The sequence below is a fragment of the Larimichthys crocea genome, chromosome XVII, assembly GCF_000972845.2.
Source record: "Larimichthys crocea isolate SSNF chromosome XVII, L_crocea_2.0, whole genome shotgun sequence".
NCBI lineage: Eukaryota > Metazoa > Chordata > Actinopteri > Sciaenidae > Larimichthys > Larimichthys crocea.
Genome location: NC_040027.1, coordinates 16,901,216 through 16,918,644, shown reverse-complemented (window position 1 = coordinate 16,918,644; position 17,429 = coordinate 16,901,216). Strand labels below are relative to the sequence as shown.

Here is a 17,429-nt window from a genome sequence, read left to right as displayed (position 1 = left end):
CATCAGTACAACCAACATATCTTCAGCGCTTAGATATGACCTCAAACTCTGCCTACATATAATCAGTTATTCTGTGACTAAATGATATTTAAGGGGCTTATCGCGAATTCTGACCTTGAATGTGAAACAGGTATCTGTTGGGTCCACTTTCTACTTGTATCACTGGAGAAATACATCATAGGCTTAATAGAAACAAATGACAACAATGACTGAATCATCTCATAATACAGTTCAATGTGACGAGTCAGGGCCTGTTTATATAGAAAAAACAATTTGGACACCACTGGGGAATCGTGAATCATTCAAAGAAAGAACAGGTTGTGGTTCGTATTATTATAGAACTAAATCAATAACAGAAATATAAATTACGAATGCTGCAACAAATCACGTGGCTTAAAGAAATATCCTACCGGTAGGCTGCTGCACACGCCTTTTTACCCCCATTTGCTCCGCGCAATTACGCACGAAATGAACGATTTGTAGTCAAAATGCTCTCTGCTTTTTGACATTAAACACCCAGTGCTCCTGTTACACAGCCACAAACTGAGAGTGGATTACATCTTGTTTTACTATGTTTGACAGCGGCTGCCAGAAAGCATACACCTACTCTATAAATCGATCCGGTTGTAGCAATGCCAGGTTTTTGTCAATTGAACCCAGGCTGTCATCCAGGAGAGCACGACTGACATATTCCATTAACAATCCAAATAAATAAATAATAGACTAGAAATAGCCTATCCAATATCGCCAAAGGTGATGTGAGGACTCGCCTTATTAATGGGATTTGCATCAAACTGACGTTTAATAGCATAGTAAATTTTTAACTACAATCCGATTCACGGTGGCTATTCCAAAATATCGATGGATGTATCGTTATCCTCACAAGTAAATCCCCAGAAAGCTGTAAAGATCACATTTGAAGCTATTAAAGCCGCTCACACTACAGAAGCTCGGAGACAGTAAGTCGTGCCAAGACGTGCATTGTTAGTAATTTTTTTTTGTCTCTCTTACCTCCAACACACAGCAATGACATTTCTTATATGCGCCTTTAATACAGGGTCCAGCTTCTTCACAAGCTTCCGTAATTGAGCTAATTTGTGCAAAGTGTAGCCTGGGAATGAATCGCCGGGGCTGGAGATGGAGAAGCCTGCCGTCGCCAGCAGAGACAGGGGCCTGGCAGGGGCTCGCTACGCTTGGCAAAAATAAAAGTCTTCACACTTTGAGAGTGAACGCCAGCGTCGCAATCCCTCTCGTCTTTTTTTACGGCGTGTCTTTTTAAATTTGAGACTCTTTTCGCCCCCCTTTTTCTCTCTCAGCTGTCCGCTCCACAACATACAGCCATCTTGTTCAGCTTCAGCACCACCGCTGCTGTGGACAGCGCCTGGCAGTGACGTCAGAGCGGTGGTGGTGGGGGTGTGTGTGTGTATATATGTGTGTGTGTGTGTGTGCGTGTGTGTGTGTGTTGTGGGGGATGGAGATGCTGAAACACCTGATTGTTAGCCTCTCCCTTCATGTTTCCCATATTTCTCAGACATATCTTAAGAAATCCTGACTTGGTATCCTCATATACAATCACAGTATCACCATGGAGATGAAAAATATTGTCATAATTGATTTTGTAAACATAACACAGCCCAATTTCTAAGGAAACACTACAACTCCAAATGAGTTCTGGGTAATGATTACTTAGCAGTGAGTCAGTAAAGGATATTCATCTTCACATACACTGACAGTAGAGCGTCTGTGTCACTTCCTCTAACTGGAAAGTATGTTTAAAAATATTTTTTTATGAATCAGATTATTTTGTGTTCAAGACAGGATGCTCATGTGCAACTTGCAACATACTGTTTATAATCATACAGTGATGATCACTTATTTGGGAGTTTAAGATTAAAAAATGTCAGTTCAGGAGCTTTCCTGTAAGATGTGAGAGCCACTTAAGTCAAAAATGTTATAACATGTTATGTATATGTAAAGTCAATGTGTATGTTGAACAGTGGGTGAAGCTCAGGTTGTTTTTAGTTGCTTCTGTTCTGTTTTAAGTAAGTTGGTAATGCCTTAAGGCAGTTCTGAATGCACATGGAAAATCATGGCAATACACACATTTCTGACCATGCAAGTGTGTAAACCATGTGAAGTAGAGCATCAAGTCCATAATGGATTGAGCGCTGTGAGTTAATATTTAAATTAATCATTTTTCTAGTGTGCCTTCGTCGTTGCATAGTGGTTACACTGGATTTTTACAAGAAGACTGTATGAAGCTTATGGACACGAGTCAAAATAAGATACACTCATCAGACGTGGAAGTGTCCTAGGAACTTGGAGCTTGTGGTAAAATGGCCACTACAGAAGCTAATGTTTGAGTTCAGTGATACTTGACGGGAAACAGATGAACTAAACACAAAGTGCAGAAAAAGAAAAATAGATCATTTGTGCCTTGGTGTGATGGAGTATCTCACGGTCAAAATCTGAGCCTCAGTCTCAGTGGTGTTAAACCACAGGTCATTCCAAGAGTCTGGACTTTTTAAAGACCTGTGCGGGCCAACAGCGCACCCTGCTGGATCACAACATCCACTGTATCTTTACATTTTCTCCTTTAGTCTTCACCAAAATTACACAAAATCATATATTTCACCAGTTACTTCTAGCGGTGTCTATCGTTGCATGTTTGAGAGGGTGAAAGAAGTTACGTCATAAAGTGATTTAAACTCTTTTTCTCACTGTGGTCCACGTGGTACAGCCTCCCTGAAGACCTGAGGGCAACAGAGACTTAAGAGATAAAATCTTTACTTGAACTATATTTATTTGTCTATTTACACATTTCTACATTCATACATCTGTTACATTATTATTACTATTATTTATTTTGTCTGTCACTGTCACATATTTTGGACCTTCATTTTTGATGAGATGGCGTTTCCTTTATAACCAGTCTGATTGATGATTGATTGATTGATTGCCTTTTCTTTTTTTTTCTTTTTTTTTTTAAATAGCAAGATGTGTCTCATAACATTTTTTAAATAAGCAAAATGTCACACATTTGCGTTTTGTTGGAAATATTTTCAGTATGGTTTAATGAACATTTCAGAAAATACAAATATACTTCACAAATATATAATATTCTTACAACATGTGAAACTGCGTGTCTATTCAATAGCCTGCCATTATCAATGTAAATTCAAACATTTCATTTTCAACATTTCCAGTTTTTTTTTTCTCCATGCACTCTAAATAACACTACGTACCACCAAATGCCACATGGCATTCGTTGTAAACTAAGAATTAGGCTCATCTTTTTGGACAGGTCATGGGCCTGTAGTAATTACTGATACTACACAATAGGGTTAAGGCCAATCTTAATCTAATAATTAAAGCAGCTTATAAGATAAAATTACATTTGATGAAATTCCTGAACTGTAAAAATCCTCAACACCGCCACACAAATTTACATTCACAAAAACTCATGTGTATGAATACACATATTCTACAGAATACAGAAGCATAGTAGACGTGGCCGCTCTTAAAGTGTTTGTACCCTTGCCTTTACTATCCTTGAGATACCCACATGCTCTGTGGCACATGGCACAGGGCCTGTCATGTGTTCCCTCTGGTGCGAGAATGAAAAGGTCTCCAGCTGGAGTCTCCTCATAACTTCTCACTGATAATGACAAAACAGAAAGTAAAAATTCATTTGAGAATTATAAACAAATTAAATGAAAAAATATGTTGGACTAAGGTTGAACAATAATGAGGATAATAAAGGAATGTTTTCTAAAACAATTGTCTTTTTAATCAGACAGTTCATATAATAGTAAGGTAAGAAGAAAAGTAATTACATTCTTCCTGATTCGGCAGTGGACATGGACATTTTAATTAATGGCAAAGTGATATTTGAACAAGGTTGCACTTAATTAGAGTGCACTGTGTTCACAGTACTGCAAGAACCGGTTGTACGATCTTTGTATCTGTACAGTACTGCTCTGATGACAGGTTGTTGGCAGCTGTAGCATTTATATTCTCTCACTGTTTTGGGTCATCTAACACTGCCACATTTTCACTTTAGTGAATGCAACTTGATATACTCAAACAAACAAACCTCACAAAGGGAGAGACTTTTAGGATAAGTATATGAAGATATTCTAGCCTGAACCCCTGTGTTTTAGCATTAGCTCCTAACTGTGATGAAACATTTAAATCCAGTTTAGCATGCAGTATTTAGATATACTTTATTAATCCCATGAACGGGGAAATTCTTTTTACACTCTATTTTTATTTACATGCATTTTAACCCTGATACACACACATGCAGTACAAGGCATAGACATGCAAATTACATGTCTATGCCTTGTACTGTACACTTGTTTAAAGTCTGGTTTATACATGCTTTGATGGAGAACAGATGAGATTAGGCAAGATGGAAGATAGCAGATTCATTAGAAGCAGCAGCAGCACAGTGGACAATCTTATTGATATTAGTTACCTGTCCAGATGAGAGAGAACTTCGCAAAGCTGGGTGAGCAGAGCACGGTGCTTGTGAGGGTTTCCCTCTAACGCTCCATTGAGGCGACTCAGGTATGAGTCCAGGTTCCCAAGAGATGGTGTCTCACCTGTACCTGTTCAGAAAAGACGCAGAAAAAATTAATCCCCACACCCACTCATGGAGAAATATCATGGAATATGGTATAGCAATCAAATCTAGCAAGAAAATATAACCTGATAGCAACATATTAATCTAATTCTCTTTTGCATTTCTCCTCTGACTAAATACAGCCATCTGACTGCTGACCTGGCAGGGGGACTGATGACAAACTGTTGACCAACGTGTGCTTAATGGCCAGCAAGTGTTGGTGAAGAGCCTGCGTGCGCTTCTCGTCCAGCCCCAGTTCAGCCTCCAGCCGCTCTTTAGCGTTGTACATGTCCTTAATGTGCCGCTGGAGCACTGCGTTCTGCTCTTCAAACTCTATGTTGGCCTTACGAAGCCGTCGTAACTCAGCCTCTCGAGCTGAAACCACAAAGACAGAAGAAAACAGGGTTTCATGAGAGTATAAGATTATCTCTGACATATGTTCTGCTTAATGCTTACTTATAATAACTAAAATCCTATTTTAATAAAGTCATAGCACATTTTTGTTTAAGCTTTACCCAGGCATGTTAAAGTGAGTTTATAGTACCAGAATGAAACCACTTCCTGTTTATAGTTTCTCTGTTACCTTTGTTCTGATCGAGGAACTCCTCTGTGAAGATGGGGATGTCAAATCTGTTTGAGAGGTCAGAAGCCTAAAAGACATCATCAGACAACTTTAGCTGCTTGTATGTGGACATGACACTGAAAAAAAATACAGTGATAAGACATGGATGTGTCATGTACCTTTGATAAAGATGGCTCTGAACTAGTACTGATGATGACAGATGGAGTGTCTTCTGAAAGAGAAAAAAGTTTGTGCATATTACAGCTCGCATGACACAGAGTAATTCAAAAACACATATATACACAAAAATACAATATCTTGTTATTTGCTCCGGTGAAGTGGTAGTTATTCTAAAAATGGGTAATAACCAACATGACCTATATCAATCTAGATCTCAGTTGTTGTCACCTTTCTTGATCCTCTTGTCTTGTATCTTAGCAGTGGTGATCTGAAAGGCCTCGGTCTGCTGATATTCCTTCAGTTCCTGAGCATACTGCATCTTCTCCCGCTCCGCCTCGTCCAGGTAGCGCTGTTAGTGTAAAAAAAATGTTGTGTGTTGCTATTCTGAGGGGAAAATATTGTCTTGCTGATGGATAGATGCTCAAGTTTTTTAAAACATGTTTTTTGGAAATTGGTTACGTAGAAGAATTTTATCATAAAAATGTCTGCCATGCACATTTCACATGCATTTCTGCATCGTCTTTTTGAAAGTAAACAAGACAGATGATGATGCTCCAGCAGAGCACCAGCAATTCTATGTTTGACTGCGCTTTCTGTGTGCAATTGTGGATACCAGCCCAACTGTACACAAGACATGTAACATGCAAAGTTTGAGTAACTACCTGTTTGTCATTCTGGGCTAATCGTGTCCACTCTGCTCCAAGTCTCTTGGTGATTTCTGGGAAAGGTAAGTCAGGGTATCGGGCCCGCATATGTTCTCGTCGTTCGTTCAGGAAGCGGACATATCCCGTTACTGGAGCCTTGGGACCATTTGGGAGCACCTTCTTTCTTTTCTTTCCCTTCGGCCAGCCTCTCTTCTTTGGCTGCAGAGAGGAAGAACAACACTCTCATAAAGGCTGCTCGCTTGTGTGTGCTTCTCCTCCTTGCTCAGTAGAATTTTTTTTCAACTACATACCACGGTTGTAACTAATAATTTAATATCTATTAATATGCAGTTGGTAAAATGTCAACAAAAAGGTAATACATTTTTTAAATTATTATTATTTTACAATCAAAGAAAACCAACAAATATTCAAATGTGAGAAGCTGAAAACTGAATTTTGTTTAAAAATAATAACTATTACTTAAAAGTGTTCCCCATTAATCTTGATCCACTTATTTTTTTATCCCCTAATCAATTAATTGTTCCAGCTCTACTACATACACTAGCAATACAACCCTGTAATAAATACAATCTTGTGTTCCTACCTTGTATTATGTTAATGTGAGATTATATATATATATATATATATTTACTGTTTTATTTATTGACACAGTCTGTACTTGTTATTATTATTTCGCTTCTAATATTCTGCTCAGGACACGGCCTTAAAAGAGCATAGATAGATAGATAGATAGATAGATAGATAAATAGATATATAGACAGATAGATAGATAAATAGACAGACAGACAGACAGATAGATAGATATGCTTTATTTATCCCAAGCTGGGAAATTACAGTGCAGCAGCAGCAGCATTACACACAGTGACAATAGACAACATAAGAATAAAAATATAAAGAACAAACTATACATAATAAAATATCAAAATAGCAATAGTAAATGAAATATATTGTATTGTATTATATATGCTCAGCCAGCCTACAACATGTGAATAAAAAGTTAAACACATTTCTAATCATTAGTCCTGTAACATTATAACCTTTGTAGATGGGATGTGTTGTACTCACCTCATCCTGTGGCTGATCTGCTGAGTGTGAAGGTTTGGGCTGCTGTGAAGCATCACTCTGCTCCTGTTTGATACCTCCCATGATCTTCGTCCGTGGGATTGCCTTTAAAAGTGTAAACAGTTGTAAAATAAATAAATAAAATAAAGTAATTTCAGTATTTTTTGTTTTTTCCTCGTAGAGGAGCCGATTCTTCGGCTAACAGCTAACAGTGCAGTGAGGCTACACAGCGGACAATGTCCGGACAAAACTACTGACTGCTCGTGAGGAGAAAGATTAACGCGTGGAAACGTGTATCCGTGCATGTAATGATGTTTGTTCACGCAGCACCGTGACAGCCTTTGTAAACAATCATTTATAGTTTTAAACCTCTCGATGCTCACCCGATGATCCCCCTGACCAAACAGGAAGAGGACGCCGTCTGTCATCTGATTGGTCGGCACGCAGAGTCGTGATTGGTTGATTTTGGGACCAGCACGTACAGGAAATACTCGAGTAAAATACAAATACTTTAAATTTATGTTAAGTCCCTATAATAACAAACATATTTTGGAAGGTCCTTCCCAGACCAAGGAATAATAGCTGAATGTTAAAGGAGAGGTGTTGCTGTCTGTTTTGCTATTTTCATTTCTATTCCTTTTTTTGTTTTCTATGCTTTTTTTTTTTATTTTTTTAATTATTGCAATGTCTACTTGCTTTCTATTTTAGGTTATTATTTATTGTTGCTACCAATGCTTGTGACTGACTGAATACTGCGCTGAAGGTTCAACTTTGGGTGGGGGGAGGGCGCTCTTTTGAAGGGGGGAGAAATGTGTTTACAAAAAGGGGAAACAAGGAGAAAATGCTGTATATGTGAATAAGATGTGAAGCATAATTATTAATAAAGGTTGGTATTATAAACGGTACACAGAAGGACCCGGAGTACAGCGGAGTGCGTAACCCGCCGCGAACACGCAGGAGTGGCGAACAGGTGAAAAGGGTGACAAAAAGAAGGGGAGCCGGGGTGCCAGAAAGAAGGAAAAGGAGGGAAAAGAAGGAAAAGAAGCAAAGACACACCAGCGGCAGAGGAGCCCCAGATTTTGGAGCTTGTCGGCCTGAATTGCAAAAGAGGATTATGTATACGCCAACCGGGGGTGCTGAGAACTGGAAACTGAGGCAGGGCGGAGAAAGAGACACGGAAGGGCGGAGTCCTACATTCCTGCCTAGGGGAGCGGGAGGGGCGCGACCTTCGCTTCTTCGCGCTCATATGTCCCAGGGGCATGGGCGCTCTTCCCAACCCTCTGCTGGAAAAAGACAGTACGAGAAAATAAACTTGGGCTGTAAGAAACCAAAACAGATGAGATGAAAAATTCGTCCCGGACTGCCCCAGAGTGGAAGCCACGGATCCATCCTAGGGTTTGTCGATTCGTTGGGCAGATGTTATTGCAGGGGCTTGGAAGAAATAGAAGAATAGGTATGCGATAAAGTAACAAGGGCAGGGTTTATATTAAAACTGGCATTACCTACACGCACTAGGATTCACTAGCTCCACAGCCTTCCAAAAGCAATGGAGGAAAAACAAAAACATAATTTTCGGAGAGGGATTATGGAAATTATAGGATGAGATGAAAAATGTAACAGAAGGAGGGAGGAAAGCGAAAAGGGAGATAAAGTGGGGGTCGGGACACAGAAAAATAAGTAAAAAAGGAGTGAAGAAGAGGGTAAGAAAGGTGTAGAAAAAAAACACCCTAAAAGAATAGAGAGGGGGTAAAAGAACAAGGAGTGGAGGGATTGGAGTGAAAAGAGGAAGTGTGAAGTACAGAGATGATAATTATGAAGTAAATGCAAAAGGTTGAGAGAAGGAAGTGGGAAAAAGGGGGAGGGGCGGCAGAAAACAAAATGAGAGAGCCGCGAACTGGTCGGAGGAAGCACGCATAGGCGGAGAAAAGAAGGAATGATCGAAAGGAGATTGTTAAGGAAAGTGGATTGGGATAAAAAAGGAACAAGGCTAAAAATGGCCGACGAGCCTGTAATTTGGGAATGGTCTGGCGCACTCTTTGACGGATGGACTTGGAGGCGCGGCTGGTGGCTGAGGGGCAACCAGGAAGAAAGGGGTTATTGAAGAGTAGGATTAACAAGAAATAGAACACGAAAATAGCAACGATGGCTCTGTTCACGGGGGATAATAATAGAGAAAATTAACGGACGCTAAAGAAATGGAAGTCTCATCGGGAGGGAAAAGAGGGGTAGAAAAAGAAAGAAGTAAAAAGAAGGGGGGAAAGAAAAAAGGAAGTACACAGTCAGGAGAAACGCAAAGCGGATGGGGGAGTTAAACCCAGAAGAGAGGGTCCAGATTGGAGTAACGAAAAAAACAATCCCACAACGGACCTAGATGTTCCACTAAAAATAGTACATTCATGGATCAGGAAGTACAGCGCAAGGGGGTGGCATGCAATGAGTTCAAGTGTAATTACTAATATGTTTGGTCAATTACGGCTAACAAGCACATAGACGAAGTAGTGTTTTGGTTATTGTAGTATAAAAATAATTATAAACAACTGTAGGAGAATTAAGGTAAACAAAAAAAGAGCTTTTTTATACACACTTTGTAGTTGAAAAGGACTACGTCACAAACTTCGACGAGACGATAAACAAAAAAGTTACATATCTAAAAAGTACTTGCTCATATCCACACTTGGGAATTCGTGGTCGTTTACGGTTGACGGAATAATGGAAGCAATAAATTTAAACCAAATTTTATGCTGCCTCCCGTGTCTAACGCACGGTCGGACAAGATAAATGTCAGAGTACTAAACACAAGAGGAAAAGAAGGAAGGGGGGAAAAAGCGGAGAACCAAACAATAATAACTCAAACAGCTCTTAGAGTAAATGACCGGAAAACGCGGAAAGCCAAGGCGGGAAAAAAACCGTCATCTGGGTGCGGACAATAAAAGGAGTAGAAAAAAGGGGGCAAATGATTCGGGGCAATGTAACGGGAAGTGGATCGAGTATCTCTACAGTGATAATCAGTTATATTCTCGCCGACGGGTGCTGGACAAAAATGGAATTTAAAGAAAAGGAGAAAAAATGGGGGCATTATCAGCGGGGGGAGGGAAGGGGAAAGGGAGGAAACCGCCGAATTAACACTGTCCCAGGATGTAGATATGAAAGAACAAAGTTGAAATTAGCAATGGTGTAAGTGTTGAAGAGGAGGGAAAAAAAAGGGAGGGAGAGGAGGGAGGGAGGAAGAGAAGAAAGTGGGGGGGGGCGGGAGGGCGGAGTGTCCCACCTTCTAGGATTGTATCACGTCGCGAGCTTACATCATCGGCTTACTATCCCACACAATGACCCCCCTGCACTGCAACTCCTCTCCTAAGTCCAGTTTCCCTGTGGCCGCGTCCGGGCCGCGTTCAAGAGAGGCAAACCCAATTTTTGCCAACCTTGGGATCATTGCAAGTCATTCCACTCACGCACCTGTTGGGTGCTTCGTCTTCTTCGCGACCTAAATCCATCCCACACTCTCCTTCCGCCGCTTGGGCACGCCCATCCGGGGCCTTACGACATACATCCGCCCGGCGAGGGACTGCTGCACACGCCTTTTACCCCACTTTGCTCCGCGCAATTACGCACGAAACTGACATTTGTAGTCAAAATGCCTCTGCTTTTTGCCATTAACACCCCAGTGCTCCTGTTACACAGCCACAACTGAGAGTGGATTACATCTTGTTTACTATGTTTGACACGGCTGCCAGAAAGCATACACCTACTCTATAAATCGATCCGGTTGTAGCGATGCCGGTTTTTGTCAATTGAACCCAGGCTGTCATCCAGGAGAGCACGACTGACATATTCATAACAATCCAAATAAAATAATAATAGACTAGAAAAGCCATCCAATATCGCCAAAGGTGATGATGAGACTCGCCTTATTAATGGGATTTGCACAAACTGACGTTTAATAGCATAGTAAATTTTTAACTACAATCCATTCCGGTGGCTATTCCAAAATATCGATGGATGTATCGTTATCCTCACAAGTAATCCCCAGAAAGCTGTAAAAACACATTGAAGCTATTAAAAGCCGCTCACACTACAGAGCTCGGAGACAGTAAGCGTGCCAAGACGTGCATGTTTAGTAATTTTTTTTTTGTCTCCTTACCTCCAACACACAGCAATGACATTTCTATATGGCCGCCTTAATACAGGGTCCAGCTTCTCACAGCTTCCGTAATTGAGCTAATTTGTGCAAAGTGTAGCCGGGAATGAATCGCCGGGCGTGGAGATGGAGAAGCCTGCCGTCGCCAGCAGAGACAGGGCCTGGCAGGGGCTCGCTACGCTGGCAAAAATAAAAGTCTTCACACTTTGAGATGAACGCCAGCGTCGCAATCCCTTCGTCTTTTTACAGGCGTGTCTTTTTAAATTTGAGACTCTTTTCGCCCCCTTTTTCCTCTCAGCTGTCCGCTCCACACAAAGCCATCTTGTTCAGCTTCAGCACCACCGCTGCTGTGGACAGCGCCGGCAGTGACTTCAGAGCGGTGGTGGTGGGGGTGTGTGTGTGTATATGTGTGTGTGTGTGTGTGGTGGCGTGGGTGTGTGTGTTGTGGGGGATGGAGATGCTGAACACCTGATTGTTAGCCCTCCCTTCATGTTTCCCATATTCTCAGACATATCTTAAGAAATCCTGACTTGGTATCCTCATATAAAATCACAGTATCACCATGGAGATGAAAAATATTGTGATAATGATTTTGAAATATAACCAGACCCACATTTCTAAGGAAACACTACAACTCCAAATGAGTTCTGGGTAATGATTACTTACAGGGAGTCAGTAAACGAATTCACTTCACATACACTGACAGTAGAGCGTCTGTGTCACTTCCTCTAACTGGAAAGTATGTTTTAAAAATTATTTTTTATAATCAAGATATTTTTTGTGTTCAAGACAGGATGCTCATGTGCAACTTGCAACATACTGTTTATAATACTACAGTGATGATCACTTATTTGGGAGTTAAGATTAAAAAGGTCAGTTCAGGAGCTTTCCTGTAAGATGTGAGAGCCCTTAAGTCAAAAATGTTATAACATGTTATGTAATGTAAAGTCAATGTGTATGTTGAAACAGTGGGTGAAGCTCAGGTTGTTTTTAGTTGCTTCTGTTCTGTTTTAAGTAAGTTGGTAATGCCTTAAGGCAGTTCGAATGCACATGGAAAAATCATGAATACACACATTCTGACCATGCAAGTGTGGTAAACCATGTGAAGTAGAGCATCAAGTCCAAATGGATGAGCGCTGTGAGTTAATATTTAAATGAATCATTTTTCTAGTGTGCCTTCCTCGTTGCATAGTGGATACACTGGATTTTACAAGACTGTATGAAGCTAATGGACACGAGTCAAATAAGATACACTCATCAGACGTGGAAGTGTCCTAGGAACTTGGAGCTTGTGGTAAAATGGCCACTACAGAAGCTAATGTTTGAGTTCAGTGATACTTGACGGGAAACAGATGAACTAAACACAAAGTGCAGAAAAAGAAAAATAGATCATTTGTGTGCCTTGGTGTGATGGAGTATCTCACGGTCAAATCTGAGCCTCAGTCTCAGTGTGTTAAACCACAGGTCATTCCAAGTCTGGACTTTTTAAAGACCGTACGGGCCAACAGCGCACCCTGCTGGATCACAACATCCATTGTATCTTTACATTTTCTCCTTTAGTCTTCACCAAAATTACACAAACTCATATATTCACCAGTTACTTCTAGCGGTGTCTACGTGGCATAGTTGAGAGGGTGAAAGAAGTACGTCATAAAGTGATTAAACTCTTTCCTCACTGTGGCCATGTGGTACAGCCCCCTGAAGACCTGAGGGCAACAGAGACTTAAAGATAAAATCTTTATTGAACTTATTTGTTATTTTGTCTATAATACATTCCATACATACTGTTACATTATTATTACTTTATTTATTTGTCTGTCCACTGTCAACATTTGGGGACCTTCATTTTGATGAGATGGCGTTTCCTTTATAACCAGTCTGATTGATGATTGATTGATTGGAGATGGGCCTTTCTTTCTTTCTCTTTTCTTTTTTAAATAGTAAGATTGTTCTCATAACATTTTTTAAATAAGCAGAATGTCACACTTGCGTTTTTTTGGAAATATTTTCAGTATGGTTTAATGAACATTTCAGAAAAACAAATAAACTTCACAAATTAATAATATCTTACAACATGTGAAACTGCGTGTCTATTCAATAGCCTGCCATTATCAATGTAAATTCAAACATTCATTTTCAACATTTCCAGTTTTTTTTTCTCCATGCACTCTAAATAACACTACGTACCAACAAAGGCACATGGCATTCGTGTAAACAAGAATTAGGCTCATCTTTGGCAGGTCAGGGCCTGTAGTAATTACATACTACACAATAGGGTTAAGGCCAATCTAATCTAATATAAAAGCAGCTTATAAGATAAAATTACATTTGATGAAATTCCTGAACTGTAAAATTCCTCAACACCGCCACACAAATTTACATTCACAAAACCATGTGTATGAAACACATATTCTACAGAATACAGAAGCATAGTAGACGTGGCTCTTAAGTGTTGTACCCTTGCCTTTACTATCCTTGAGAACCCACAGCCTGTGGCACATGGCAGCAGGGCCTGTCATGTTCCCTGGGTGCGAGAATGAAAAGGTCTCCAGCTGGAGTCTCCTCATAACTTCTCACTGATAATGACAAAACAGAAAGTAAAATTCATTTGAGAATTAAATAACAAATAAATGAAAAAATATTTGGACTAGGTTGACAATAATGAGGATAATAAAGGAAGGTTTTCTAAAACAATTGTGTCTTTTAATCAGACAGTTATATGAAGTAAGGTAAGAAGAAAAGTAATTACATTCTTCCTGATCTGCAGGGGACATGGACATTTTAATTAATGGCAAATTGATATGAACAGGTTGCCACTTAATTAGAGTGCACTGTGTTCACAGTACTGCAAGAACCGGTTGTACGATCTTTGTATCTGTACAGTGCTGCTCTGATGACAGATCGTGCGGAGCTGAGCATTTATATTTCTCACTGTTTTGGGTCATCTAACACTGCCACATTTTCACTTTAGTGAATGCAACTGTGCAAACTCAAACAAACAAAACCACAAAGGGAGAACTTTGGATAAGTATATGAAGAATCTTAGCCTGAACCCTGTGTTTTAGGATAGCTCCTAACGGTGATGAACATTTAAATCCAGTTTACCATGTAGTATTTAGATATACTTTATTAATGCCACGAACGGGGAAATTCTAGACAGTCTATAGACAGGCAAATTACATGTCTATGCCTTGTACTGTACACTTGTTTAAAGTCTGTTTATACATGTTTGATGGAGGACCAGATGAGATTAGGCAAGATAAGATAGCAATTCATTAGAAGCAGCACAGGGGACATCTTATTGATATGGTTACTGTCCAGATGAGAGAGAACTTCGCAAAGCTGGGTGAGCAGAGCACGGTGCTTGTGAGGGTTTCCCTCTAACGCTCCATTGAGGCGACTCAGGTATGAGTCCAGGTTCCCAAGAATGGTGTCTCACCTGTACCTGTTCAGAAAAGACGCAGAAAAATTAATCCCCACACCCACTCATGGAGAAATATCATGGAATATGGTATAGCAATCAAATCAGCAAGAAAATATAACCTGATAGCAACATATTAATCTAATTCTCTTTTGCATTCTCCTCTCTGACTAAATACAGCCATCTGACTGCTGAACTGGCAGGGGGACTGATGACAAACTGTTGACCAACGGGTGCTTAATGGCCAGCAAGTGTTGGTGAGAGCCTGCGTGCGCTTCTCGTCCAGCCCCAGTCAGCCTCCAGCCGCTCTTTAGCGTTGTACATGTCCTTAATGTGCCGCTGGAGCACTGCGTTCTGCTCTCAAACTCTATGTTGGCCTTACGAAGCCGTCGAACTCAGCCTCTCGAGCTGAAACCACAAAGACAGAAATAAAACAGGGTTTCATGAGAGTATAAGATTATCTCTGACATATGTTCTGCTTAATGCTTACTTATAATAACAAAATCCTATTTAAATAAAGTCATAGCACATTTTGTTTAAGCTTTACCCAGGCATGTTAAAGTGAGTTTATAGTACCAGAATGAAACCACTTCCTGTTATAGTTTCTTCTGTTACCTTTGTTCTGATCGAGGAACTCCTCTGTGAAGATGGGGATGTCAAATCTGTTTGAGAGGTCAGAAGCCAAAAAGACATCATAGACAACTTTAGCTGCTTGTATGTGGACATGACACTGAAAAAAAATACAGTTATAAGACATGGATGTGTCATTTACCTTGATAAAGATGGCTCTGAACTAGTACTGATGATGACAGATGGAGTGTCTTCTGAAAGAGAAAAATGTCGTGCATATTACAGTCGCATGACACAGAGTAAATTCAAAAACACATATATACCAAATATACAATACTTGTTATTTGCTCCGGTAAGTGGTAGTTATTCTAAAATGGGTAGTACCAACATGACCTAATCGATCTAGATCTCAGTTGTTGTCACCTTTCTTGATCCTCTTGTCTGTATCTTTGCAGTGGTGATCTGAAAGGCCTCGGTCTGCTGATATCCTTCAGTTCCTGAGCATACTGCATCTTCTCCCGCCTCCGCCTCGCCAGGTAGCGCTGTTAGTAAAAATTTTTGTGTGTTGTATTCTGAGGGGAAAAATATTGTCTTGCTAATGGATAGATCGCAAGTTTTTTAAAACAGGTTTTTTGGAAATTGGTTACGTAGAAATTTTATCATAAAAATGTCTGCCATGCACATTTACATGCATTTCTGCACTTTTTGAAAGTAAAAAGACAGATGATGATGCTCCAGCAGAGCACCAGCAATTCTATGTTTGACTGCGCTTTCTGGTGTGCAATTGGTGGATACAGCCCAACTGGCTGTTTTATTGAATATACAATTGTACACAAGACATGTAACATGCAATTTTTGAAAACTACCTGTTTGTCATTCTGGGCTAATCGTGTCCACTCTGCTCCAAGTCTCTGGTGATTTCTGGGAAAGGTAGTCAGGGTATCGGGCCGCATATGTTCTCGTCGTTCGTTCAGGAAGCGACATATCCCGTTACTGGCGCCTTGGGACATTTGGGAGCACCTTCTTTTCTTTCTTTCCCTTCGGCCAGCCTCTCTTCTTTGGCTGCAGAGAGGAGAACAAACTCTCATAAAGGCTGCTCGCTTGTGTGTGCTTCCCTCCTTGCTCAGTAGAATTTTTTTTTCAACTACATACCACGGTTGTAACTAATAATTTAATACTATTAATATGCAGTTGGTAAAATGTCAGCAAAAAGGCAAATACCTTTTTTTTAATTATTATTATTTTACAATCAAAGAAAACCAACAAATATTCAAATTGTGAGAAGCTGAAAACTGATTTTTGTTTAAATAATAACTATTACTAAAAGTGTTCCCATTAATCTTGATCCACTATTTTTTTATCCCCTAATCAATTAATTGTTCCAGCTCTACTAATATACACTAGCAATACAACCCTGTAATAAATACAATCTTGTGTCCTACCTGTATTATGTTAATGTGAGATAGTATATATATATATATATATTAACTGTTTTATTTATTGACACAGTCTGTATTGTATATTAATTTCGCTCTAATATCTGCCAGGACACGGCTTAAAGAGCAGATAGATAGATAGATAGATAGATAGATATGCTTTATTTATCCACAAGCTGGGAATAACAGTGCAGCAGCAGATTACACACAGTGACGATAGACAACATAAGAATAAAAAATTAAAGAACAAATATACATAATAAAATATCAAAATAGCAATAGTAAATGAAATATATGTATTGTATTATATATGCCAGCCAGCCTACAACATGTGAATAAAAAGTTAAACACATTTCTAATCATTGTCCTGTAACATTATAACCTTGTAGAGGGGATGTGTTGTACTCACCTCATCCTGTGGCGATCTGCTGAGTGTGAAGGTTTGGGCTGCTGTGACACTCACTCTGCTCCTGTTTGATACCTCCATGATCTTCGTCCGTGGGATTGCCTTTAAAAGTGTAAACAGTTGTAAAATAAATAAATAAATAAAGTAATTTCAGTATTGTTTGTTTTTCCTCGTAGAGGAGCCGATTCTTCGGCTAACAGCTAACAGTGCAGTGAGGCTACACAGGCGACAATGTCCGGACAAAACACTGACGTCGTGAGGAGAAAGATTAACGCGTGGAAACGTGTACCGTGCATGTAATGATGTTTGTTCACGCAGGCACCGTGACAGCCTTTGTAAACATCATTTATAGTTTTAAACTCGCG

The 17,429-nt window shown here is 39.9% G+C and overlaps 2 protein-coding genes and 1 pseudogene across 13 annotated transcripts in view; all 3 read right to left on the bottom strand.

Moving 5' to 3' along the window:
- unc13a (unc-13 homolog A (C. elegans)) overlaps positions 1 to 11,259 on the bottom strand; it is a 51,613-nt gene extending 40,354 nt beyond the window's left edge. For 4 of the 11 annotated variants that reach the window (XM_019269637.2, XM_019269638.2, XM_019269639.2 and 1 more), the window contains exon 1: positions 1,012 to 1,673. In XM_019269637.2, coding sequence (XP_019125182.1) covers positions 1,012 to 1,033 — 22 coding nt within the window. In that variant the 5' untranslated portion in view covers positions 1,034 to 1,673. Of the gene's footprint in view, positions 1 to 1,011; positions 1,674 to 11,234 lie in introns of those variants that run through there. The other 7 variants (XM_019269640.2, XM_019269644.2, XM_019269646.2 and 4 more) reach the window with 4 other exon arrangements.
- Positions 3,046 to 7,600, bottom strand: hmg20b (high mobility group 20B). Of its 2 annotated transcripts, none has more exons than XM_010733059.3 (9): positions 7,480 to 7,600; positions 7,100 to 7,201; positions 6,032 to 6,232; positions 5,598 to 5,718; positions 5,369 to 5,421; positions 5,211 to 5,277; positions 4,787 to 5,002; positions 4,481 to 4,613; positions 3,046 to 3,658 (listed from the first exon to the last, which is right to left on the bottom strand). In XM_010733059.3, exons 1-9 carry the CDS (start codon positions 7,522 to 7,524, stop codon positions 3,646 to 3,648), a joined length of 951 nt encoding a protein of 316 aa, XP_010731361.2. In that variant the 5' UTR covers positions 7,525 to 7,600; the 3' UTR covers positions 3,046 to 3,645. The 2 variants fall into 2 exon arrangements, with proteins under 2 accessions (XP_010731361.2, XP_019125159.2); XM_019269614.2 differs by having other exon boundaries at positions 5,369 to 5,418.
- Positions 11,260 to 12,844: 1,585 nt separating the features above from the next.
- LOC113747996 (SWI/SNF-related matrix-associated actin-dependent regulator of chromatin subfamily E member 1-related-like) overlaps positions 12,845 to 17,429 on the bottom strand; it is an 8,611-nt pseudogene continuing 4,026 nt past the window's right edge.

What these genes read in the sequence shown, in the direction of transcription:
- hmg20b (XM_010733059.3), bottom strand. Translation starts at nt 7,524, where the DNA reads ATGACAGACGGCGTCCTCTTCCTGTTTGGTCAGGGGGATCATCGG. An exon ending in TAGCCCAGAATGACAAACAG is followed by an intron (nt 5,719 to 6,031) that starts GTAGTTACTCAA and finishes TTACACTAACAG; the next exon opens with CGCTACCTGGACGAGGCGGA. An exon ending in GTCATCAGTCCCCCTGCCAG is followed by an intron (nt 4,614 to 4,786) that starts GTCAGCAGTCAG and finishes TTTTCTGAACAG; the next exon opens with GTACAGGTGAGACACCATCT.